Here is a 27,565-nt window from a genome sequence, read left to right as displayed (position 1 = left end):
CAGTGAATTGTTACACACATAGTATTGAAATGCTCTCACACATACTGCCCTTATAATAAACTGGAAGACAAATTTCATTTGTGCTTGAAAAGTGAGTATGAGAGTTTCAGTTGTGTGAGTGCGTGACTGTGTATGGGAATTTCAGTAAATATGTCCAAAAGTGTGGTAATAATTTTCATCAGAGAGATTTTCTCATTCTGATGAGAGCATTTCACTAAGAGCTAAAAGAAAAAATGTGGGCGTGAGAACGTTTTAACAACACAGCCAGTTATTGTGTCTAAGAATTCAGTAGAATGCGTGAATAAACTTTTAAGAAAAACTCAAACGTGTATGAAATTTTTCAACAGTGTCAATGAGCCATTTCAAAAAGGTTTTGCATGGTACGATTAAGGAACCGATTGCGGGAGAGACAAGGCAGGAATGCAGGACGTACTGAATAAAATGATTTCATAACAACAACAAAAAACTAACAAGGTGCTGCTCCAAAGAACAAGCAAGACCAAAACTCAAAGTGACAACAAAACACACATCGAGGAGACCGCAAACAGAGCCAAAGGAACCAGGGAAGTAAATACAAGCCAAATGATGAGACGACCAGGAACACCTGAAGACACAAAGTGTTGGAGGGAGCTGATTGGCTAACACGAGAGACTTGGTTGACGAGCACAGGTGGAATCAACGAGAAAGACAAACCACAAAAAAACAACCTAAATATCTTCTAGACCCGGGATTGCTCATTACGTCGATCGCATGACATTGAAAAATATATATATTAATTTTTTCTATAGGCTAGAATCCATCCCATCGCTTGATTGACATACAGGTAAGCCTGTCGGGAGGCAATTACGGTGAAGCGCACATGCGCAATAGACAGTGACCCCGCCCACCGCAGTTTGCATAAACCCGGCGCCAAAGCTAACAAACAAATCAACGCACTACGCATCAACGCACGGATGGTAAGTACTCGCTATTTCTTTTAAACTAAAGAAAGTTTATGACCATCAAAAGTGTTGCTGGACCAAGTAAGAAGCCAAAAACTTCTCACTTTCATACTGAATGGGAGTTGGACTTTTTTTCACAATGTCATTTGTAGTCGCTAGATCTTTGTGACTTAGGTAATTTTAAAAGTAGCTCACGAGCTGAAAAAGTGTGAACACCCCTGTTCTAGACAAAAGACAAATCATCAAATGTCAATACTGTGTAAGAGATCTTTTCGGTCATGTGCGTCCGGGAAAATAAATCAATATAAAATTATATATATATTATATATAATATTATACATATTATATTATAATAATATAAAAAAGAAATAAATACATTTGTGTGAAAGAATTTTGGTGGTATGTATGAGAATATTTCATTTATATATAACAGAAAAGCACCTTGCTAATCCTGTATGTGAGAGCAAAAACAATTTCAGTAGTGAATGGAGTAGATTACATACGTAGATTAGCAGATATTTGGCAAAATCAATGATCAGTTAAAATATAATCGGAAAACTGATCAATCACGTCATTGATTGCATTCACAAAGGAGGAAACTCACAGGAAATTTTTAAATCATTGGTTTTATTAGACAGAATTTGGCCAGTCCCAATGCCAAACGTACGCTGGTTATCGTTACTTTTATCGTTACGTACTAATCGGCAATCGGCTCTGGATCGTGTAAATCCTGGTGGTGCGTGTGTGAGCGTGTCACTCGAGCGACCGTTTCCTAAAGTTGAGCTTGCCAACGCGGGAAGACTGCGACAGCATCACCAATCAATTCAACAAGGAAGAGCAATTTCCATGTTGTCGTTGTTGGCCCGAGGTTGGCTTTGTGTTTCGCTCCTGTTACGGTGACTTCCATCCCGGCGGTTGGTAATTGTTCCCAAAATTGTTTATTTCACTATTCTTACAGGTTTTGCACTCACAATTTGCACCGAAGCGAACTTCAAGGGCTTAATAAGATGTTTGACAAAAGGGCAGAAAATCGGCAAACAGCAGACACACATACGTGCCTAATGGGTGTGAAACGCACCTCGCCAGAAGGTTAACTTCTCTGCCTGTAAATTGACGACCCCCCCCTCCTCTCTCCACCACCTTTGCCGCCAACAATAGGCTCAGCAGTGCCCTGGTGATTGCCTCTTTTCACATGGAAATGGCGACCGGGCCGCCTCTCGTCAGCCAGGTTCCCCTGAGCGGTGTACAAATGACAGTTTACAAGGCGATCTGGGATGGATTGGAGACAGCCGCAAAAGGTTGGGCGGGGGGGGGGGGGCGAAAGGCAGTGAGCGGCATGTTTTTCTCTTTTTAGAACAAAGTGACATGTAAATTAGCTTTAAGAGCGCCACTCAGGACGCTGATGGCACCCTAATTGTCACAGTCAATTGTGGCCAACAATCTCTCGAGTCTGCGCAGGCTGCGACAACAAGGCCGCCATCAAAAGAGGCGTCGTACCTCGGCCACGTGCGCGCTTGCGCTCGTCTCGTCTACTCGCCCGCTCGCTCGGCAGGAAGCGCTCGAGCCACTTCTATCAACATCCCTCCAAATCCTTTGAGTGTCGGGATAACAAACCAACGTCCGGCCGACCGTGACTCTCCCCTCCCCTTGACCTCTAACCAACGGATTAGCCCGGCTTGAAAAATATATCGAAAATAATTCAAATACAAAATGTGAAAACACGCAAGACTGCGGGAGGCATGTTGGAGAGGTCACGAGTCCAAAGTTTCAGAGTTCACGAAAAGCTGTTTGCTTGCGAGTAGCTCACCACACTGTTGTGGGCGGAGCCATTGGTTAGCTCCGCCCTGATTTTTACACCTGATTGTTGTTATTGCTCTTTTTTTGAAGAGGAATTGAAGTCAAAAATTTTCTTGGCAATAATATGTATTCTATGCGACTCCACTATAATCTAATCTCCAATTTGTGATTAATAATTCATTTGTGGGATATGAATGAAGCAGCAAAATGCAGCCGTTTGTCACCATCATCGCAGTGCCGGCCGACCGGGCTCACGTAATGACCAATCACGGCTCAACTGTTTTCTGGCTTGGGTCATGTGACCTTTTTAGATTTTGCTGCTTAAATCCACATTTTACAAACGCAGTTGTATATTGGAAATAATTTTTTGGACCGGACTTGAGGCATTTTTTTCCCCATCTGGTTTAAGATGCCGAATTCACATTTTCTTTTGTTAGGGTCAATAAATTTTTAAATTTTAGACTAGCCTTGATCCCCAAAACTATTTTTTGCGCAGTCGAAACCATTTTGTCACTTATATTGCAAATGTATTGATTGCAGTTTTTCTTCCTTTGGCTTTATTATTTTCACATTTAGATTATTGTCTGTTTTTTTTTTTGCCCATTATTGCAACATTTTAATTTTTAATGCTTGATCTCTTCACGGCTTAATGCCCATTTTTCCATTTGCGTCGCACACATTCCTTTGCAATCGATGGGATCCAAATGAGGTTTATTCCGCCTCGGTCCAGGTCCGGGATCCACTGAGTGCTACTCTAGTTTTGCACCCAACTTATTCCCTGAGGGATATTAAGAGGAATTCTGCGGAAAATATCAAATGTGACTCCCAAGAACGATTCTGATTATTTTCTTATCCCGGCTAAATGTTTTTGCGGCCGTCGAGCGCAAATGTGGGACGAGGTTCCCGCAAATGTACACTTGTTCTTTTTTTGTTTTTTTGTTTTTTCTTTGTGTCCTGAGAGGATGTGCACTCGTATTAAGAGCACGGCAATATGCAAATGAATGTTGAGATGAGAGATACAACAATTATTCAAATGTTTGATTAATTATTCAGCGGAGACACTGTCAATTATTCATTGGGGCAAGCGATAAAGTTGGGCTCTTTCTTTTTCTCTGCAAGTAAAAAGTTTCCTGGCGGGATCTATCAGAGCCCCGGATCAGAAGCCTTTTTTTATTTGTCAAATTGATTCTTTGCGACATTGGCTGCTGATGTGGTGGCGAGCGGGAAGGTGTCCCTAATAAAGTGAAGTCCAGTTGTCAGTGAAGGTCTGCAGAGTGCAAAGTTGTTTTAAATTCTTTATTGACTCAATCCAGCATCAGTGGCTTCATTTCACATGCGGATGTTTGTATCCGTGTGTATGTGTGTGTCAGTGAATAGCTGAGAAGAGGGCAAATCAATAGCTCTCCAGTGCAAACATTTGTTTGTGCCCGGGCTAGCTTGTTCTCCTTCTTGTCCTCGCGAAAGGGATCAGAAAAAACAAAAAAATGCTAACTCTTCATTTTAGATGTCGGAGGAGCCCTTACACATCACACGGCCCGGCCGTCGCCTCCCGCTCTTTAATTGTCCGTCAATCTCGAAGTGGCGTGGCGTTGGCGGCTATCAGAGACCAAGTCAGATGGGAGCTGCCCGGTTTGATGTTGGCAAAGCTGCAAGAGACGCAAACAAGCACAGTGGGGAGATGAGATGCGGGATGCCCGAGCTTTGCTTCAGACTCCGCCTACTCTACTCATAAAAAACAGAAACCGGCGAGGTCAATCGGCATGTCGCAGGTCAACCTCTCGCCGTTTTCCTTCTTTATTGCTTTACTGTAAGCCACAGAAAAATGGCACAAAGAGGAATGCCCCATGATCTGTTTTGACACGTGTCTCATGATATCCTCATGTCAACTTTTGAGCAGCACCCTTCATGATAATGAGATGAACTGAAGATAAAATCTCCATTGTGGACTTTTTTTTTTTCCCAGAAATGTTGATGCGGCTGCTACATTTGTAATTTGGTAGCTGAGTGGTAGTCGAGCCCCGTGTCGGCGCCGTAGCTGCCGCGGCGTCTTTCTTTGGCATGTGTGCGTGCGTGTGTGCAGCATACAGCAAACAAACCTTGCATGAATTTATTCATCAGCCGACATCACGCGCTCATATTTGTACATTTTGCTCAGTTGAGTGCAGCTTTGACAGCAAGAGAAAAAAAAAAAAAAAATCTGCATTTGTACCTAAGCAGGAATCCACATTTTCTTCTGAGCACTTGTTTCCTGACCTTTGACCTTTTCAAAATGTATAAATTATTGCTTCTTTGCTGTCATCTTGGTCCGCAAGTTCAATTTGAGCAGCACCTTCTCAGAGTTTGGACCGGAAAGTATGCAGCTTTGTACAACACACACACACACACACAAATACGCGCACACAGACACACACACACACGTACGCACACACAGAACAAAAACGAGGATTATATTTTGATTTTCTGCCTCCAGGCGCATTGAAACTCCCAGCGACTATTGATTCAAATTGACAAAATAAGCCATCAGATTTCTTTGCTGCAACGTCGTATTAAACAAGCAGACAAAGAATTCACCTCGTAATCACACTTTGATCATCAAATTTACATGCAGAATAAATATTAAAACAGTAACGCCCCCGTCAATTAACAACATATAGGCACTAAACACACCGCCTCCCCCTAAAGGTCACACACACATACATACACACAAACACACACACGCACGCACACACTTAATCCGTTTACACGCTGAATATGCGGCCCCACGCACAAGAGCCTGCGTGCGTGGAGAAAAGCGAGAGCTACCACTTCAGGCCCGCCTGGATGAATGCATCTGTGGCCGTGTGCGCGCGCGCCCGTGTGAAAGTGCGCCAACCACGCCGCTTCGTTTACATGCAAATACCCCAACAGCAAATTACGCGTGGCAATAATTCACCCAGGAGCTGATTCACTTTCCACCCGGGGAAAATGACAGGCAAAGCGGCCTTACGTCACTTCCGTCACACCACAAAAGTTGGCTGGAAATAAATTCAACTTACCCGTTAATAATAATAATAATAATAATAATAATACAAATAATAATAATAGTAATAATTTCAAGACTCAATCTTAATTATACTTTTTTTCTGCTAATTAAACAGCATCTGAGTTTTCTGTTGATGCAAAAAAAAAAAAAAAAAACGAGGAGGGGGATTGATTGATGATTTAATTAGCCATCCAGTAGCGACCTGCAAAAGGAAGGGACACAAAATAACCCTTCATTTGCTTAGCCAATCAACTCGCTGCGAGGGCGGGGCTTGCTCCCTCACTCCATCCCTCTGTGGTGTGTGTGTGTGTGTGTGTGTGCGTGTGTGCGAGCGAGAGAGAGAGAGCGAGAGAGAGGGAGAGAGAGAGAGCGGCGCGCGTTGAGATGGTTGACTTCTTTAATAAATGTGGGGTTCATCCTCTTAAGTGGCCTCCAGAAGCGAGAATCACTCTAATAAAGCTCGAAAATGTCGATGATATTCGCATAATATTCCTGCAGGGACTCGTGCAGCTCCGCGGACACTTTACGTCTCTTTATGTCACTTTATGTTTTTCTCCCCTCTCTCTTTTTTTTTTATTTCTTCGATCTTTTAGTGCCACAGAGCTATTCTAAAATAGCCTGTATGTGTCACTGTTGGAATATAGTTCATTTAAATGTAAAAACCCTGATTTTTTTTTTTTTGCTTGATTTTTATTATTTATTATCCAGCGCTAAAAAATGTGCAAATGAGTAAAATGCAAATTTATCCCCCCCCCCATGCATGTTACATTTACACGTAAGTTATGTAGCTATACTTGCATGCAAGGATTTTCAGCTCTTTTGGGTAAAAAAAAAAAAAAGATAAATAAAATTACAAACACATAGCATCTTATGCATCAAATTTAAAACGAAGAGCCCAAATATTAACGTTGTTATTTGTTAACACCCACACCATTTTTTTTAGTGAAACTGTTCGACCTTTCTTGAATAATTTTCACAGAAACGTAGTTAGACACTCACAAAAAGATGTTGGTACTAAATTCAACAATTTAGCGCACAAAATTGCTACTGTAGTATTTTACAAAAAAATACATATTCCGTTGAAAAATTGCACATTTGGGCGACCGGCCAACGCTTTGCGGTCAATGAAGCGGATCGAGAACGCGCACATCTCTGCCCAAAACACTAAGTGTAAATAAAAATTTGCAAATAAGAATCCTTACGTGGTTGCGGCTGGCGTGGACGTGCCTCAAGTTTTTCCCTGCGCACTCACGCGCGCACACATCACACATGCACACAAACTCCGCGTGGACATAGTTGGTTTCACAGTGCCAAAGAGAAGGATGCAGAAAGCGAGAGGAGCAGGAGGGGGCAACAAGAGCGTGTCGGGGGTGGGGGTGGGGGGTGGGATAGAGGAAATAAAAAAAATAATAATAATAAGTTGAAGCCAGAAGATGCTCACGTTTGGCTCCCCTCAATTATCCCCTCCCGTGAAGATAGGTGGCGTGCGTTTCAGGGGGCTTCTCCTCCGTGTGCACTGCAAAGAAAAGGAGGTGGAAAGAAAAAAATGTCATTAGAAGAGGCGGAACACGTCAGTCCCGACCCAGGTTTGTTTCCTGGAGTGGGTGTAAGACATCAGTTGTAAACCTGCCCGAGCAGGACGCGCGCTCCCTCCCTCCTCCCAACCACAAGCAGGCTTTATTTCTAAGGCTTTATTATCACCGCTGGACCGGAATCCGCTCACCGCCGCGCTCCGGTGTCATCGGACCAACACACCACTGTTTGTTCCCCTCACAGCAAGCAGGTACGTTCGGCGCACTTTTTCCTCTTTTATTCGCACTCAAAACTGACGCGCTCCACTTCGCGCCTCACTTGGAACTTACCTGCGCAGGTGGATGAGGTAGTTTGAAAGGGGGAGAAAAAAAGAAAAAGAGAAATCCATGCATGCGCAGAGGCGGTCAGTGGAGGCTCCTCGTAGCCGGCACCGGGCGCTCTTTGCCCGGCGTTTTGCCCAGCGCAGCTCCGCCTGTGCTCGGAGAGGAGCAAACGACGCTGGTCCGCCCGCTCGGTCCACTTTGTGCCCACTCGCGCCACGCTGCAAAACAATTGACACGTCGTTTTCAACTTATTTGCACATATTTGATCAGTTAGTCCCACGACAATCTTTTAGCTTTTCTTTGTGCGCAATTTACGCATTCAGCGCAACCTGGTTTTCTTGCATTTTCACTTGCGTGTTTTCTAATTGATTTGCTATTTGCGAAAGCTGCGCGCGGCGTAAACAATGCAGTCGCAGCAATTTGTTCAAAGTTCCGTTATACTTTTTCCTCGTGTGTGTGCACGCCCGTGGAACTCAGTTTAAAAACGGCCTAAAATGTGATGAAGGTGCCTTTTCCCCCACATTGTCGAGTTTGAAGCCACAACACAAGCTGTTACTTGAACAAGTAAAACTAAATAAATAAAACAAAAAAAAATGAGGAACTTTTAAAATGAAATTATTTGAAGCTTAAACACAACCTCGGATAAAAAATGAAGATGTCTGGGTTTTTTGTTGATTTTTTTATCATCCCTTGTTGTCATCATAATCTCAGAATTATCCCAAGTATTTATTATTTTTTATTTTTCTCATTGTCTACACCAAAGTTAGTTTGTGCGTCTGTCTCGCAAGGCTAACACTGTCGCGGCTCTTGTTTTGTGTGCGTGTGCGTGCATGTTGGTGTGTGTGTGTGTCCCGTCAGAGTGAGACGACAAACTGAATCCACGCGTTGGGGTCCATGCGAGCTGCCGTCTGAGTGAGCCCACACGCGCACTTCTAAATGAGGCAGGAGATGATGGCGGATGGGCCCCGGTGCAAGCGGCGAAAACAGGCCAACCCCAGACGGAAAAACGGTAAGAGATCATCCGCTCCGATCTTTCCGCCTCGCTCTGCTGTTTGAGTCGTCGCCTGCTGAGCGCTCCAGTCGGGACCGTTAGTCCGCTCGGGGACAAACCCCACGCCCGCCCGCCCGGCTGCCTGCCTGCCTGTGCGGTCTTGTGTGCCCACTCTTTTGGGGCTGTGTTGTTGAGGGAGCAGCGAGCAAACTTTGGCATGTTGGAAAGTTGTGTCTGTGTCGACGGGCCTGCTGATTGGCACGAACCCGTCCGTCGTGGGGTGGAATGGAGTGCTTGTGTCTAACGGTCACCCGAGTGTGGCTGATCCCTGGACACGCGCGACTTGTGATTCCGTTTTTGCTTCATTGCGCGTGTGGGTGTTGGATTTTTTTTTTTACGTCAGGCTACTCTTGTGTACATCATTTTTGGGCGTAATTTTCTTTTCAATTTAATTTTATTATGAAGCTAAAATGATCGGTGACGCGACTCGTCGCGTGCATTGCTGGACGTGACGGTTCGACTTGTCGTCTCAACTCGGACACTAATTGGCGCGCTGGAGGTGCACATTTATTGCTTTTCTTTATCCATTCGAGTGCGCACTTTCCCACAAGAGGCAAATGTGCTGTGACATTTCCTGGCCCCGTTATTCCTGATTATTCCACACATACACACTGTGCGTGTGTGTGCGTGCGTGCGTGCTTGCGTATTTGCGCGCGCGCGCGCGCGTGTGTGTGTGAAACATGAAGGCTGCCATGCAGCTGCTCAGACAAGCTTTGCATTTTTCTTGAATCGAGACTTGTTAATTGTATTAGATTTTTATAGCAACGCCGACACGGATTCTTTATTTGGATCAGATTTCATTTATTGATTTGCTGGATCAATGCGAGGAAAACATAATATTCCTCTTGTGAAAAGCAGCAGCTGGCTTTCAAATATTTATTTATTTGAACAAATATATATTTAGAGCTTGTTTAGTAGCACCTTTTTGTTCAAATGAATATTTTTTTTATCACCCCCTTAATGTTAAAAAATATTCCAAATCATTTTCACACATTAAGGAGGAGCTCAGTTATTTGAATCGCTTGTGAAAATAGTTGCATGCAGTATTTTGAATAATATTATATGACATGTAGTAAGTTCCCTGCTTGATGCCCTCACCGGCCCCTCCCTTTCCGCCCCCCCCCCTCCATAGTCCCCTGGGAATCTAGAGTCTTATTGGGGTTGTGTCCTCCCCCTGACTGCGCGGAGGACTAACCCGGTCGGTTCCGCCGAGCCCGGCTCCGAGAGCACCGTCAGAATAAGACGAATCAAACCCAAACGTGCGTGGTGTCGAAATCTTGGCGCGGTTTTGGAGAAAGCGGCTTCGTGTGTCCTTTTGCAATTTATTTTAGGGCCTGTTTGTGGCCAATGTGATTCTTTTTTTTTTTTTTTCTCCAGCCATCCAGCCAATTAGTATTAATGAGGCCTTTGCTCACTAAGTTGTCCAAGCGATGACATTCTCATCCAGATGACTGTTGGCCTTCAGGGCTGGAGGTGGCACACGGTAACGCTCTCTGGCCAGCGTGTCATGTGATATTTAGACACAGCTCGTCACTTCCTCCTGCATGTCTGCGCACAATATTCCAAAGAACACACACATAGTGAAAGTTCGGGCCCGGTCAGGTGTGGCTCTTCGGATCCAGCGGTGAACAAACGTGCGCTTGATTTTCCCACCAGACGACAGACAAATCTTGTGATAAGCCGGGAAATATGTTTTTGATTTTTTCGCCCTCTAAATCCTGCATTGCCCTCATGTGAATCATTTCTGATTTCCCTGTGTGACCTTTGACCTTTAATTGTCAGGATGTCCCCTTGGAACTGTACTCAGATTACATAACAGCTGCAGCTCAGTAACGCGCTTTACATGTAGTCTGAATTACAGCGTGTGTGCGTGCGTGTGCGTGTGCGCGTGTGTGTGTGTGTGTGTGTGTGTGTGTGTGTGTGTGTGTGTGTGTGTGTAAGCATGCATTGAGTGTAACACAATGCCACATTTGTGCCAGTCCAAACAATTTGTCCATTACAATTATTCCGCAGTCTTTTTAAAGTTGTGTGGGAGAGAACCGTGAGCGTTTAGGGAGGAGGGGGGGGGGCATGTGGGAGTGAGGCAAGGTACCCCCCCCCACCCACCTCCCCTCTCCCTCAAGGTAGAGGGGGAGGGAAGGAGGAGGTTTCGCAGGCCGCTCGCGGACAATTGATTGTCAGCGGTAATGTGTTTCATTTACATGTTTATACCGTCAATAATGGCGGGGGGTTGTCCGCCGCGCCATTCAGCGCCGCCATTCCCATACGGGTCGCCAATTGTGTGCAGCCTTCCGCTCCTGATGGCTTCTTCTAGCGCATACAAGCAGTTCACGGCCACGTCTGCGTCCGAGGGATTATTCTGTTTGAGCGAGTGAAATAATGACGGCGAGATGTTCCGGGGCCCGCTGCGACGGCGCCGTCTGCACAAACGCGCCGTTGTCACAGCCCGGCGACAATCACAAACGGGCCGAGGTCAGAATTGTCCCGTCACCGGCGGCGTGACACCTTTGGATTTCTTCTTCCCTCGGCCGTGGCTTATAAATGTAAATCTAAAAAGAGATTTATAAATACGTCTGCCGGGTGGAAGTCGAGCGCTCGGCAGTCTTCTTCTCCCCCCACGTTAAAAATTGAATCTTTTTTTTTTTTTTTTAATTTGATATTTTGTCATTTTCTCATTTTCTGATGTGACATTTTGTCTTCATCGTCATCTCTTCTGATTTGTGTCCTAGTTCGGCAGCATGTGTACACATGCGTGCATAGTTGCTCGCACCTTTGATAAGACACATAAAAGCAGGACACACATATACACATACACACACACACACACACACACACACACACACACACACACACACACACACACACACACACACACACACACACGGACTAATGATCATCTCCTCCATCCTGGACATCGGATGGAAGCTTTTTATCCTTCCCCCGAAAATAGCCATGAAAAACATTTTCTGACTTTTTTTCTTTTTCTCTGCCATTTTTATTTCTTTTTATTTCCTTTGCATCCTCGACCACCGCGCTGGTGTGAAGACGCGTCTTTTATTTTTCGCTCCCCCCCTTCCCCTTCCCCATCTCCTCCGCCTGGCGGCCAGAGAACCCACACTCGCAGAGGCACCGGCGGGCCGGACCCCTGACACGGCGGGTCTTTGGAATGCCTTAGGTACCATTTCACTTTGGCTCACATCAATGCTGACCTGAATGCCTTTCATATCTGATCCGCCGCGTCTCTCCTGGTAAACATCCCCCAGGGGGAGAACAAAGAAAGGAGCTCCTCTTCTGCTGCTTCTTCTTCTCCCTCTTAATCACAATTCAGCCCCTCTCGCCGCCAGCAGCAGGGCTGCACATTTGCATTCAGCATCAGAAAGGGGGCCGAGATGAAAAGGGGGTGGGAGGGGGGGAGGCGATGGAGGAAGATGAGGGAGGAAGGGGTGGCTGCTGGAGAGAAATAACTGGGCTGTTTGTGCTTGTTTGTTGCCGGTCCCCTGGTTACAAGCCTTTTATAGCCTCCCTCCTCTAGCGGGGGCCCGGGCCCCTCCTGACACACAGATAGTGTTACGAGATGGCGTGCTCGCACTATTCGTGGACACCCGTCCGCTTCTTGAAGAAGCGGCGGGCCGGAGCATCCGCGAGCAGGTGTCGTCTGGTTCTTGCCGGGGGAAAAAAAAGTTAGGAGCCGCAAACACCGGGCAGGTGTCTCGCAAGCTCCTTGTGTAACTGATATCTTTATCGGCAACCTCCCAGGCGGGGATGGATGCAAATCTTGAGTAAAGATGGGGAGATGTGGGATTTGGTCGGGAGGGGGTGGGGGGGGGTGGGGTCATGTGATATGGATTTCTTTTTACCCTTTCTTTTCCTCACACAGAACTTTTTTTCTTCTTTTTGGTTAAGAAGAAGGATTATCGGTACACCTTCCCTCCCCCTCCTCTTCCTCATGGCCAAGCTGCGCAGGATTTAGGCAGATTTACTTCAGCAAACACCTTTGGACACTGGGGGTGGCGGTGGAGGGGGGGGTGAAGGAGAAAGAGTCTGTTTGCAAAAGGGGCCTTTTGTTCTGGGAGGTTCTGGATAATGCCTTACCAGGCAGCCATGATATTAACCCCTGCTTTGGAGGGACGGGGTGGCTGGTGTCGGGGGGGGGCGGGGTGGTCTCTTAACACACATTGGCAGTCAGTGGCCAAAGTGGCAACCAGGACGTTGTGATTTGGTGGCTGGTGCCACTTTGGACTCTTCAGACACGGGTTGGACTTAATGTCCCGACTCCTTGTTTCCTTCCCTTGCAAAAAAACTAAAGCAAATACCTGCACACTACCTTTAATGCCCGAGCGCCGCACGGTGATGCGTCGGCAAATATCACGCCTCATTTGAGCCAAGTGACAAGTCTTTACGGGGCCCATCCGGTCGGGCTCATCCCGCTGATTGTTTTCAATCCACTGATGTGATTTTGACGACTCGGCTTTTTTAGATTTGAGCTTATCCAACCCCGCGGTATGTAAAGGTGGAAGTCGGCAGCGTTCGCCACCTTGCTAGCGGATGCTATTTGAAGCGAGTTCACTTTGCTCCATTATTCACCGCTCGGGAGCCACCTCGCCGCTCGCCTCCCGTTACCTTTCTCTAACGAGGCCTAGCCCGCGCCGCCGCGTGCCCTCGCACGGAATTCCGAGGCGTTATCTGGCTTTAATTGCGGCCGATCGCCAAGCGAGATGAACAAAATTAGGTCGTTTTGCGGCTGCGCGCATTTTTCTAGCTTTCATCTCGCCCGCTGATCAAGCGGCCCGCTAACCGGAGGTTGCAGCCTAAAGAGGAAATGGTCAGAAATTACACGCGGCCTCTCTGTTATTCAAACATACAGTTAACCTCTGGCAAGAGTGAGTCAAGGAGAGATGAAACGTGGAGGGGGGAGGGGTGCAGCACCCTTTACTTTAAATGTCAGCACACGGACATGTGCAGCAAAGTCGAGCGTGGCAAAAAAAAAAAAAAGTCAGAGAGGTGAATTTACGTGTTAATCGGTTGTGACTGGATAGGGAGCCCCCGCCCCTGAACGCCGCTCGTCCCGCCGCTGTCAGAGGCAGATGTCAAACAAACACCTCCTCAGGTAGCGGGGGGATAATCACGCCGACAGGCCCGTCGTCCGCCGTCGTCCTGACAGGCGGCTCACACGGCCGAGGAGACACTCGGGCTTGCGTTTCAACGAGGCCGAGGCAGCCATGCACGCTCATCGCAGAAAGTGGAGAAATAGGTTCATATCTTTGGAGGACCAATCAAGGTTGACCTTTGGCACACCTGATGAGCTCTCATCTTCCACAAACCAATTGGTTGGGACTCACTGATGTTTGTTCTCCAGACATTCCTGACTAAAAGTTGGGACTTCCGTGCAGCTCAGCATCTAATTACTGCTACCGCCAGCCCATATCGAGCCCCCCCCTCCGTGCAATCTATATGCACCCCCAGCCAAGAGAAGCTGCGTCCTTATCGTCCGGCATTCCTCAGATAAATTGCAGTGTTATTCTTACGACTTGACGAGGTCTTCCATACTTGAATTTGAGGTCATTTTATGATGGTGTTAGGGCACTACGTTCTGATGAGCGCTTTTTATTTTACGTCCTTCGCACCAAATAACAAACCGAAGGTGATAGACACAAATTGTGGACTGTACTTCCTCTTTTTAGCTAGGAGCTGGAGTATTTTTAAAAATTGCGGAAAACACATTTGTTCCGAGAGGCATTGTAAAGTTTAGATCTTTTAATTCATATTTATTTTTATTTGTATCATATTTATATTATATGATATATATACACACACACATGTATACATATATATAATATGACTAAAATATATATGCATATATATATAATTATATGCGATCTGATCCTATACGTTCCAAGTTGTTGTTTTTTTTTCTTCAAATGATATGTGGCTATAATTAGCTTGAGAGTGACATCTTAAAACACGGCGCTGACTGTACAACAACTATTGTGGTCCCCTAGAGAAGGAAGGAAAACACACGCAAGTCATGTATCTGCTGTGATGTTATGAAAAATTGAAGCTCACAGTTCTGTAATCACGGCGAACTCAACTGCACCTTTCAAACGTTGGAAATAAAATCGAATTGAAAGAGTGCACATTTTTCAAATTGAAATTTAAAAATTGAATAAAATAATCACAGCGTATAAATAGAAAAGTCCGATTATATATAAATGACATTGCAAAGATGCAATAAAGAATTTTCGGACAAAAATTCACATAAATTATCAACGATAATTAGATTGATGATTTTCATCAGTATTGTGACCGGTTTTAGTTTTCTGTAAATAAATGTTCAGTTGGCTTACCGATAAAAGGCAAAATCTGAGAAATTGATCATTTCTCATTGATTACAATTTTTTTCCAAGGACTTTCTTTCTTGGGCCTCTTGGCATTATTGTAGGCATAATCTCAAAACCTTAACCCAAAGGAGTGAGACACGGATGATGGGAATAGATGTGCAGGTGGAGGTATTCCTGTTCCTGCTTTCTTCATTTGTCTGCAAGCTGGTGAAGCACCAATCACAGTTTGGCTAATGTTATTATGTTTGCTAATTAGTTGCAGTGACTGGCAATGACTTTTCAGTAATTAAAGTCATGAAATATTCATTTGTGCTACCTTTGCAGTAGCCTTCTTTAATTGTCATGCTGCACTGGCAATTAATAATTTGGCACTGCCCACTTTTGGGTGATACTTTCTTTCTGCTGACTCAGGACTTTTTTTTTTCTTTTTTCAACTTTGTGCATTTTGTGATTTTTTTTTCAATGTTACTCAGCTGACTGCAGCAGCAGACTAAAGCAGATTGGTCGCCAGACAGTCGCAAGAACGACAGACAGACAACCGTTTACACCAGGGCTCTTTTTCTTTTTGTCAATTACAAAATGGCAGACGCTTACATACTTTATTTAACATGTGTCGGCCAGCTTCTCCCCCCCCCCCCCCCCTCCCACCCCGCTGCAACCCTCAGAGGGAAGCAGATAAGGATTTTTTGATGAAACTTTTAGTGAGTCTGGCTGCTCCAGTTCCACGTCACAGACAAACCCCCCCCTCCGCCCCCACCTTCCTGCTGCCATATATTGTTATTAAGGTTTGCGTGGGAGAGGCGAGGGTGATTATGTTTTTAATTTCAACCCCCTCCCTCCTCCCACCACCTGTTTGCAAATAATTTAACGGCTTCCTTCCTCTCGGTAGTCCGCTTCATCTTCTCACGACTCGCGTTGCCTTCATCTTCTCCTGTCATCATCATCCTCTTCTTCCTTCACCCCGCCTCCCCCTCCCACTGTCTCCACCCCGCCCTCAGCTTTTTTGCGGGCTGACGGCTTGATGGCCGTTTCGACAGGCCGCCATTGAGGTAAAGCAGTGTGACGGCAGAGTTTTGTTAAGCTCAGAACAAAGGCTTGGAGATGGCGGGTCGGGTCCATTGTCCCGAGCGCATATTGGCCTCTTTTGCAGGATTTAATGCTCTGTTTACCTCCAGCCAGTCACCGCTAATATTCAGAGAGGAGCTCCGGCCTGTTAGATGCACTTCAGGGTGACGGAAGGGAAGGCAAAGTTTTATATAGCTGTGTGTGTGTATGTGTGTGTATGTGTGTGTCTGGACTGTCCCCTGCATGCTCTCTGGACAAACTGAAAGCAGTGCTCAGTGGGATTAGAGAATGAGTGTTGTTTCGGGGGGAGGGGGTCATTGGACTGAACACAGCACGGAGGGATTCTGGGAGTTTTTTTTTTCCCCCCGTGTTTTCGGGCAAGTCCAGTTTACCGATTGTGTCAAAGTGGCTCTTTTAAAGAAAGAAGGAAAAAAAAAAAAAAGGGAGGACGGCCGCCACTTGCAGCTCTTCAGGGAAAACCCATCCCATATAAACTAAAAAAAGGCGCCGTGGTGGTTTGCCTTTGTTTTTACATTAATTTCAAAGCTACATTCCAGAGCCGTAAAGGCGGGCGAAGGCGCCGTCGTGGAACCCAATGTTACTTTGACGAGCACATAAAGCTCGGGAGCCGGTGCCAACGGAACCCATCTGCGCCTGAGAGCGGAAGACTTTGATTGGTTGTTTTAAGGTCAGCGCTCTAACAAAAACCCTCACAATGATTGACAAGCCGCTACTCTGATTGTTTTGAGGAAGAAAGACAGTAAATCCTCTTCCTCTCGCTGTGGTAATTAAAGGGTTAACCGGATCAAAGAATCCCAAGAACTTGGTGTTTCCCCCCCCCCCCTCTCCCCCTCCCTTGGCAAAACAGTTACAAAATTACAGCAGATAAGAAGTGAGCAGTGTTTATGCAATCAAGCTAACGAAGAAACAAAACAATTTAATGCGGGAAAAAATCATCATTCATCTGCATTATAATTGCCTCTCTCTCACACATCTACCAACATGCTTAATTAAAATTGTGATTAAATGCGGCTGCAGCGCCTGCAACGACACACACACACACACACACACACACACACACACACACACACACACACACACACACACACACACACACACACACACACACACACACACACACACACACACACACACACACACACACACACACACACACACACTCAGCACCTAAACAGGTGCTACAGTTTAAAAGTAAAGGGAAGAAGCTAATTAGCATTAGAAATTGTCAGATTGCCTGCAAGAATTTGCGTTAATTTCACTCACTGATGAGGTAATTTATGGCGGGTGGGGGAGGGGCGTGAGGATGATTACTGCAACACACACACACGGCATGCAGGTGAAACTGTTGGCTAAATACTGAAACTTATTTGCCGCACACAGCAAAGCTCGGAGGTTATTTGGAAATTCGGTGCACGTGGCTCACACACGACCCAAATGTTGCTTCTTCACAATCCAAGTCAAGGAAAACACAACACGAAACTGGTGGCTGGGAATTTTTTTCTTCTTTTTTTTTTTTTCCGATGGGAGCTCCGCTCGGGATGTTGGCGGCCGTCCTCGCTCCCACTCAGATTTTCCAGAACCTTCACAGATACTGCTGATCTGGACCTCTCATGTTCACAACCCCTAGTAATTACCTGTCATTGTACATCATTATAGTTGGCGGCGCTGGAATGTCGGATCTGGAACGAGACAGTCAGCCAAACCTTTCCACCATCTTGGGGGGGAGAAAAAAAAACTGGCTGTAGAAAGTCTCGCTAGAGCCACATTTCTTATGACGGCTGTTTGTGCCAGCAAACATGGCGCTTGTGTTTTACAGTGTGGTATAAGGATCTGGGGGGAGGCTACGTCCAATGGGAGGCGTCCTTACGGCAGAGCGTGGCGGCAAAAAGTTCGGAAAGTCCAGGAGTGAAACCTAAACCTCCTCGTCATCACGACTTTTGTTGTGATCTTATTTTGGGTCGTTGCGCATCACAAAATATGTACAGCAGAGTGGACCTATTTTTTTTTTTTCCTTTAGGGATTATAATCTGTAAAATAAAAAAATAATAATTTAGGAGATATTTTCCAAGAAGGCCATTTTCCTTCAGTCACAGCAGAGTTCCTTCCCGATTATTTCATGTTGTCAGCCCCTCTCGGAGACTCCCACTCCCTCCTTCCCTCCCTCCCTCCCTCCCTCCCTCCCTCCCTCCCTCCCTCCCTCCCTCCCTCCCTCGCTTCTCATCCTCGGAGCAGGTCAGCCAGTAAGTGACAAGGTATTTCGCTGTTTTGTGAACCTTTGCCAGACTGATTGTTCACTGCAAGTGTAGTGTAACTGAGCTGCTTGTAGCTCGCCCAAGTGTGGAAAATAAGATCGAGGCTGATTTTTTTTTTTTTTGCTTTCACCGCCATTGAGCAATCCCCCCACCTCCTCCTGAGCCCACCTCACCACTTTCCCTCTCGGCTCCACTGAGATAGTAAAACAGATATCTAGACTGGTACGTCTATTTATGTTCCACCTGACAGGCCGCCGTCTTCGTCCAACTTTTACACTCACGCCGTGATGATCCGTGACCGCTTTCGGCCACCGCGGCCACGCGTTGAGTCACTGCCGACATATTGTAAGTCATGAATTGCTCTAGCCAAGTGTGTCATAATTCACCGGGATTATTATTTCTGCTTTGGAAGTATTATTTGGATGTATAGTTTAGTTGTACTGCTTAGTCCCAGTGAGCCGGGACCGATATTCTTGTCGGTAGCCCTTTTCAAAGATAGATGAAAAACCTGGATTGGGGTAGAAATTTTATCCACTCTGGGTTAGAATTTGTTGGGATTAGGTTGCCCTAACCTACCGATGTCAAACTCAAGGCCCGTGGGCCAGATCCGGCCCGCCACATCATTTTATGTGGCCCACAAAAGCAAAATCATGTGTGTCAATTCAATGTTTCTTGTTATACACCAAAATTATCTTTCCTGAGATATTGGAACAATGTTTGTTATAATCCTAATTTCAAAATAAATTAGAAAATTGTTGAACTTTAGTCATTAATACTGCCACGAGGGAAACATAACTCCGATGCGGCCCGCAACAAAAACGAGTTTGACACCAAACTCTTTTAAGATTGTTAACGATGAATTTTTGCACATTTTCACAATGTACCAAGGAAGGCCTTTATCGTATTTTGAAGAAATGCTGACACAGATTCAAATGAAGACATTCTATTTTGGAATCCCGCCATTTTCAAATTCTCCTTCTGATCTGTGTGGAGTACCTGTTGTGATTTTTATTATGATAAGTGTTTCTGCCAACTGGATATAAGAGATAATATTATTATAATGGCTGGAGCTGCCCGACTGGTGTAACAGATGTGTAGAGCTGCGCTTTGCCTCCTCACACACAGTGGCGTTTATCTCGCAGCAGATGGAGGAAGCCTCTCGTGTGTCGTATTAAAAAACTCTACCTTGTTTATAGCCCCGGGCGCAGTGTGGAGACAACCGTGGATTTATCAGACAAAATGCTACCTTAAGTGTCTCCCTATGATTCCGACATATTTTTTCTGTCGGCCCGTGTGACGGGATGACGGCGCTTAGGTGAAAGGGAGATGACAACAAAGCGTGTAGGGAAAAGCCTGGCGGAGAGACGGAGAGGGAAAACCGGGGGCGGGGGCATCGCTAAAATTAGTACGGCATTAGAGCGGTGGCACGAGGGGGCGTTGTGGAATACACACACACACAAAAAACAAATAAACAAAAAAAAGAAGCTTGAGTGAATTAATGTGCGCATAATGCGAGCGCGACCTGTGAAGTATGCCAGGGTTCCTCAGGTAACAGGATTACGTGGGCACATAATTGATCCATTCAGGAGGGGGAGGGGGGGGGCTCTAAAGAGGCCACGGCTTTGGAAATGCACTTTATGGCAGGCATTCGTAAATTCAAAGGAATCAATACGTCACTTTTATTACATCTCGGAGCCAGATGGGCGTTAAAGGCAGCGCTCATCCTTCCTTCCCGACCGAGCGAGCTCTCCATCACACCTCGCCAGCTTTTGTCTTGCAGCGTTGGCACGTTTGTGTACGTTCGAAGCTAGCAACGTTGCTAAGCTATTTGGCTAACCGTTGTACAATCGTGTTCAATCGTGAACAATCGTGAAAAACAAACATTGTTTATACAATACCAGATTTTTTTTTCGAAAAAGTCCAGAATTGTTAATATTTAATTATGAATATTTATGTTGATGGAATTATCTTAGGAAAATAATATTGTTAATCAAAACAATTTCATCCCTTAGATTCTTCATCGTAGGCATCGTAGGCATCGTAACAGCGTCGATATTTTCTTAGTCAGCTTTTTCAATGTTAATGTTTAAGTTATGAATATTGATGGAATTATTTTGGGAAAAAAATATTGTTAATCAAAACTATTCGATCATTTCGATTCTTCATCGTATGCATCGCAACAGCGTCGATATATTCTTAGTCAGCTTTTTCAATGTGGCTGACGCTTTATGACCCGGAACCACTTTCAGTTTTAAATTAACTTTCACCCGTTAATTTCTTGACCTCGTAATGTGTTTGAGACCTTCTGAATTGGAAGGTGTTTTTTTTGTGTGTCTGTAAATGTGTGACATAGGTCACCTCTCCACCCCCTGTTCCCGTCCTCCCTAATTCCTTGACTCTCTCTCGTCTTTTCTTATCTTACTGATAGGTACCCGTATCAAGGTCCTGGCTTTGTCGCCAAGACCTTTGTGTGTGTTTTTCTACACGCTGTTATTGCAAACAGTAGTGGATTTGTAGCAAGGTGGCGCCGTGATTTGAGATTGTGTGTGTGTGTGTCATTCTGCATTACCCGGTTTAAAATATGCACGTTTCACATAAAGACAACGGCAACCTTAATTAGCATCCCGTGCTGTAACGCAAATGAATAATGCAGCAAAAGACTGATGCAAACGGAAAGAAGTCGCTCGCAAAGAGAGGAGGCCCCTCCACAATTAGAGGGGCCCGCTTGCCTAACGTTTGCCAGGATTCTCCTTTTCCCATTCCAGTAGTTCATTTTCAGAGTCAGTAAATAATAAGAAGTTGGTGATGCTTGCGTTTTTAATTCCGCCTCCTCCCCCCTCCCTCCTCGCCGCACGCACTTTCCCCTTCCTCAGTTGACTGGGTGACATCTGCTATCAATGCTAAGCAGGTGTTCCCGTGCAAGCAGACATGCCCCCCTGTTTGTGTTTCGCCATCACCGCCACCGTGCACCCAAATGAGCAACGTGATTAAGAATCCTGTAAATTTTTGAAAGGAAACGGATGGCTGCCCGGCTAGAACGTAATTACACCGCCGCCGACATCCGTAGCTCGCCGCTGCCGCCGCGCCAGCCGGAGCCAAAGCAACAGCAGAGAATTAATAATATATAATGGCATCTTTGCTTGTAATTCATAAATGAAATAAAATGGAGGTGTATCCGCTGATAAGACCCCCCCCCCCCCCTCCCTCGCCTCAAAATGGATTCGATCGTCTTCCACAATGTGTTAACTGGCGGAGCTTCACTTCTTCACATCTTTTTGGTTTGGAGCTCATTTATTTGCTAAATGAGGCCTCGGCACGCGCCGTGTGACATCACGCTCGTCGGCGCCTTGGACGATTACCTCTGGCGTCTCAAGTGGCGTCCCACTTCCTTCCTTTTAACTTCAAAGACGCTCGCCACATTAAGTTGGTGACTTTTCTTCATGTGCGCTAAAAAGAAGCGCCACTATCTTTTTCCCCGGTGTCAGAGCGAGGTGCTCCCGGTGAACTCTCGCGAGGTCAAGTGAAGGTGGAGATGACTTTTGGACGTTCGTGGCGAGCTCAACGCAGTTCCGTCATGTCTTGATGTTTACCAACGGGAGATCGGAGGGCTGCTGGGAAATGAGTCGGGTAACCGCGGGCTGCTGGGTGGCGATGGCGGCGGCGGTGGGGGAGGGGCGATGGGAAGCAGACGAATCAAGGGGGCGATTGTGTCTGGTGCCAGTCAGTCGTAATTAAGAGCCCGGGGCGGGAGGGGGGAGCACGAATAATGGGCAGGGGTGTATACACACACTGACGGACCTGGAGACATCACCTCACATGCACATTAATGTGCACAGTGACACATCCTTAAGCCGCCTCTTTTATACGGAACAGCTCACCTGAAAATAATGGCGGCGGCGCTGGGTGGGGATGCAAATGAGGCCGGAGGTTAGCGTGGGAAAAGTGGGGCAGGGTGGGGGGGTGCTAGGTGATCCTCCGGGCAGAAGTGTGTGTGGGGGGGTCTTTGTTTGCAATCTCAGTTTAAAAATACCCAGCCCCCCCCCTGCTCTGTGTCACCTCAGCGGCCCCCGGCTCGGCCGAGCAGAGCGAGCCGGTGATGTATGGTTTGTTTAACAAAGAGGGAGGGCTCAGGTCCATTTATCAGCCAAACACAGGGTGCTGAAGACATTATCATACGGTGCCATCATGTTTTTACCAGTGACATGAAGCTACTGTGTTCACTAATTTCACTCTCCTCTTCTTTCTTTTTTTTTTTTTTGGGTCCCGCTCCTTGTGCACCTGCTGGCTCCAAAGCAGGTAAGCCTGTTTTCTTTCAGAATGCAACCATGCTTTTCTCTGTCCTCTTTATTATTCAAAGAGCTGTAAAAACACGTTTGTTGTCTAAAACAAGGCGACGGAACCTGTTTGATGGCACCGCTGCCACTGTTGTACCACTCTTGCTTTATTATTATTTATTGGCCATTCCTCTCACCTCCTCCGTCCCCTTTATCACCTGTTTAAATAATTTCTAGAAACAAGGATGCGGCAAACACACACTCGCACACTCACGCTCAGTTTTCGCTCATCAAAGTTTAATCGCTGCCCATGTTACAGGTTTTTTTTTTCCCGAATAAAGCACACTTAAAAGATCTCGATGCAAATGACGCTGCATTATTCATGCGCTCTGGCAGCACTTGTAGGTTTAAACATTTGCTAGGCCACCTTGATGTCAGTAATTACCTTCGCCGTGTCCGCCGTTGTCATGAATAAGCTATTTCCTACGAGCAGAGGCCGTGCTTGATGAGCTTTTAGAGTGGCTCGACACCCAACTGGTGAATTGCCACTGCCGCATCAGTGACTTCAACATGCGGCGGCGGGGCGGGGTGGGGCTCGGCTGGAAGACTTGAGAGTGATGCCGAACATTTTGCTATCTGATGTCTTCTCGGTGTCGGCGTGAGCTAACGTGGATCCTTGGCCGCACTTTGGCGGCCTCTTAGTGACTCACTGACGTGTGTGTGTAGCCAGTGGTGTGTAAACTAAAAACCACCAGCTTCTGGCATTCAAAAACGATCTGCCTATCTAGAAAAATAAGAAGAAACTGACCAGAAAATTATATATATATTTTTTGTTGACGTCATTAGCTTGCTTTGACAAGATGGGTAGGGTTAGCTAGGTAGCTTATTTTCTTCCAGCTTAGCACTATGACAGTTTTTATATGTCAGTGATAAGAATAAAATAAAACAAGTGCTTAGGTGCATCTCAAAATCATCAGTAAATTAATTGAATCAATACTTCTCTTCTTTTTTTTTTTTCGTCCCTGTACTTAATTTGGAGCAAAGTGTGAATACGTATGCCATGTCTACGTATCTATATCATATTTTTTGGGGATAACCGCTTCCTTTTTAAAATATGCAATGTCTCGGCAATTTAATAATTTGTGACGTTTCCATAGCAACACGCGAGCGACCCACATGCGCGTGGTTAGCAATTAGCCAGCTCTCAGCATGTGACAGGTGAGCTGCAGGTTGTTGAGGTGTCAGATGTTAACGCTCCCATCAGTAGCGGCCCCGTGACAACCTGCTGTAATATCGCCACAAACATGTTAACCTGCACACCATCATGTTACCCCAAGTGCAAATGACGTTCGCCCCCAGGAGGGCGAGCACACTGAGATTGCTGCAGCGGCTTGTGGGGGAACAAAGTAGCGAACGCGTTCGCTTCCATCGTCTTTACGAGCGGAAGAATTAATATTTAAACATTCTAATAACGTGGCTCGCCTTCCATGCACTTTTAAACAAAGCAACAATATTTTTCACCTGAGGTAAGGCCATGATTTGTCTTCCCACCACGCACAATTTCCCAGACAGCCCCTCCCCTTTCCAACATCCCCCGGAACCTGTTTATGATTTCCACCTTATTTCTCATACAAAACAGAGGAAAATATTCATGGAGATGAATATTGAAAAGCATTTTGCCGACATACTGTACAAGCTTGGACGGTCAAGGCTGCGGGAAGCCTGCGACATCTCATCACAATCGAGTGCATTTTTTTAACGTAGATTCTTTTGTTTGGTTTGTTGTTTTAAAGCTAACGCGAATAGCTCGTTGAACTTCCGTAGGCGTGCTGTTTGCATTCAAGGTGTAGGTAACGCTTTCCTCCCACTGGGACTGTGGAAACAAACGCTCAGTAAAAGCAGGAAAATGATCCACTTTGAGGAATCCTCTAAGGTGGCGGGCGAGGTGGAGCCCTGACATGCTGCGCACGCCACGTACGCCTTCAGGTTTGTCGTTGATCATGAGGACCAGCGGCAGCTAAATTGAATGACATAAAAAAAAAAAAGAGTTATGCACTAAGCCCCGCGGAGCTTCATCTTTAATAGAACGCAATACACGTCTCACCTTGCAACGTACACACGAGCGCTCGTAAAATGTCATAAGCTGATTCCGACGTTTTATGCTACGTCAATGAATGAACAGTTTTGCTAGCACCTGGGAGAGCGGGAGATTAAACTCAACATTAAGGTGTAGTGGCGCCTTTGTATGGGGAAAGATTGTCTTCCTTTGATACGCGATGTTCCCTCCGGGTGTTCTCGCCGCGTGCCGCAGGCTATCAACAGGTTTATTGAAGAGGACGTTCAAAGCGTAGGAAAGATGACGAGCAAATTACCTTCGCAATGGCCCACTTTTGGTTCTGGCATTTGTGCGCTACCTTGACGTGAGTGCTTGAAATGTGTGATTATATGTCTTATTTCTATTTAACCTGCTCGGGTCCTTCACCGCTCGCCGCTCCTCTCCAGGGCAAATCCTGACTCTACAACCAGGAATCAATTTAAAGCGTATTGATTCGGTGAAAAAAAAATAAAAATAAGCACGCTTTGCTAACTCAGGCATTAGACCGGCCAGCCGCTCTACATTTGTCCCAACATGAGAATTCCGTCTAGACTGCCGAGCGAGGGGATTTAGCATGAGGACGGTTGGAGCAGATGACTTTCACCAATTAGATTAAATCCTCGGCTAATTTAAGGCAGCTCCGCGACGCCCCCGCTCTTGAGTCATTACCACCGCAAGGCAATTATACCCTGAGTGGTCCAAACGCTGACGTGCCGCAACACATCGGTCCAAAAGTTGCAGCACAGACCTATCCGGATCCCACCCCGGACGTGATAGCCGGATAATGGCATCCATTTTGGGTTTTAAAAACACCGAAAGACAAGTGATGTGAAGAGTAGATGGCCGATTCTGACCGACCTGGTCGGCGACAGTCACGGCCGTCGCGAGGGCAGTGCCGCACAGTTGCTCTTTTTTCAGACGAGGCCAAGCCGGGTCGGGCCGGGCCGTGGTGGGAGCCTTCGGAGGGCTGGCGCGGACTCTGCATGACAATACCTACATCTGTCCGCCGTTTTGTTCTTTGTGTTCTTATGGGCCGCTGCCTTTGTGGTGCTGTCGTGGTAACAGGAGGTTAGAGGTAAAGGCGGTGGGTGGGGAGGGGAGGGGCGGGGCGGGGAGGGGGCGTCTTGTGACACAGCTTTTGTTGTGCTCCCATATTTGATCCTCTTAGCGGTTTGCCATGCCTCATGCCCACTCCTACAACTTTTAAAGCCACACGTCGCTGTCAAAAGCAAAAAGCGCTTGTTTGCTTCCACCAAAGTCTCGCCGCAAACTTCGTTTGTTTTATAAGCGGTGGATCTCCCAAATGAGATGGAGACTTTATGGCATCAATTTGCACAGTGTGTTAAAGAAAAGTTTATAGCCCCTCCCCCCCGGCGTGCCTCTGGAGGGGCCATTACAGGGCCTTTATTGTTTCAGAGCTGAGGTCATCCTCCTGCTTGGTGCGGCCCAAACAAAGGCCACGGGTTTCATTGCAGGCCCGACTGTGTGAAAGGAAACACGCTCTAATAGTGTTTGATTCTGACAGATAGCGCGGCGAGGAAACAGCCGCTGCACCTGACAGCGGCGCATAAGTCACTTTGGATTTTTTTTCTAAGATGCTCCGTGTCAAACCTTTTTGTGCCCGTCGGCGCCGCCGCCGCCGCCAAGGTGTTGAGTACGTCTCAAGCAGGATGTCGTTCCTCAGTGACAGGCAGTCAGGAGAAGGGGAACGGCGGGAGGGATGGGGAGGGGAGGGGCCGAGGGGGCCTGAAGTCAAACAGCATTCTAAGCGCTTATTTGTTGTATGTCTGACATGACTTTTAGATGTTTCGCCGCAGCGACAGCAGTAAATAAAAGACTCATCTTTGGCACGAGCCTTTCAGGCCCTTTGTCTCCGTGGTGATGACCTTGGTAATTGCGACAGTAATTACAATAAGTGGCCGTTATATTTCAAGGTGCAGCGACCTTCATTATCCAAATCAATTTGAGTCACTATCAATTTGATAACTCACCGCCGCCACGCGCACCGCTGTATGGAAGACACGCGGCTAACGTGCCTGTCGTCCGCTATATAATGGAACGCCGTTACCGAGATTGAGCCGGGCTGCTCTCGGCGCCGGCGCCAATCGATATTAACGGCTCGTGAAAAAAAAATAAAAAAATAAAATTACCGCCGAGGCTCAGCCTACTTAAACAAAGTGCAACGTATCAAAGGAAGCAGCTGAAGATGCAAGGATGGGGTCAAAGGTCCCCGAGCGTTCGGCGGCTACTAAACGTGCGTACGGCTCGGAAGAATGTATTGAATTGTTTGCAGACACTCGCCGCTCTATGGAGCCCGACAGAGGTCGGCATTCATGGCTCGCCACCTGGATGCGATCCTGCCAAGCGGCCATCGCCGAGCGCGCTTTCAGGGCCGCACGTGCGCCGCTGTTGAATTATATGCACCTGTCTTGTCTTGCAAGTACGGACAGAGACTTTTGTCGGTCACCGTGTTGACATGCAGGTCAAAATTAGGGGCAAATGACCACCGTGTATGAATCTTTCCTCGTTTGAGCAGCTGGATGCAAGGCAGTACTTTGCCGCCAAAATGTTTGCCATCGCGTGAAGCCAAAATCCTCCTCCGCCTCGACGCTGACAAAACAGCAATTATTCCGTGACCTCATTGCCACGGGTTGGCAAAATGTGCAATTTGCGCGTGTTTACAAGTTTGGCACACCTGCAGCTCATCCCTCGCCTTTAAGGCGCCACGCGTTGCCAGCCGGCGACGTCGCCGGCCGTCACCGAGACGAGCGCGGAAAGAAAGGCGGCGGCCAACGGGGTGAAGTAGCGAGAGAGAGAGAGTGTGAGCGAGAGAGAGCGGCGCTCTGTGCACCA

At 46.5% G+C, this 27,565-nt stretch overlaps 1 protein-coding gene and 1 long non-coding RNA gene across 5 annotated transcripts in view; one reads left to right on the top strand and one right to left on the bottom strand.

Annotated features, from left to right (window-relative positions):
* Positions 1 to 3,661: 3,661 nt before the first annotated feature.
* LOC119132580 lies at positions 3,662 to 7,140 on the bottom strand. The gene is made up of 2 exons (XR_005099909.1): positions 6,963 to 7,140; positions 3,662 to 4,384 (listed from the first exon to the last, which is right to left on the bottom strand). It is a non-coding gene; the product is annotated as an uncharacterized LOC119132580 (long non-coding RNA).
* A 45-nt stretch (positions 7,141 to 7,185) lies between these two features.
* The window catches only part of zeb2b (zinc finger E-box binding homeobox 2b), a 50,069-nt gene continuing 29,689 nt past the window's right edge, over positions 7,186 to 27,565 (top strand). For 2 of the 4 annotated variants that reach the window (XM_037266746.1, XM_037266738.1), the window contains exons 1-2: positions 7,186 to 7,543; positions 8,475 to 8,625. In XM_037266746.1, the coding sequence (XP_037122641.1) occupies positions 8,553 to 8,625 (73 nt within the window). In that variant the 5' untranslated portion in view covers positions 7,186 to 7,543; positions 8,475 to 8,552. The remainder of the gene's footprint in view (positions 7,544 to 8,474; positions 8,626 to 27,565) is intronic. The other 2 variants (XM_037266766.1, XM_037266757.1) reach the window with 1 other exon arrangement.

Source organism: Syngnathus acus, chromosome 2, assembly GCF_901709675.1.
Source record: "Syngnathus acus chromosome 2, fSynAcu1.2, whole genome shotgun sequence".
Taxonomy (NCBI): domain Eukaryota; kingdom Metazoa; phylum Chordata; class Actinopteri; order Syngnathiformes; family Syngnathidae; genus Syngnathus; species Syngnathus acus.
The sequence above is the reverse complement of the archived record's forward strand: the minus strand, read 5'-3'. Positions and strand labels throughout refer to the sequence as shown.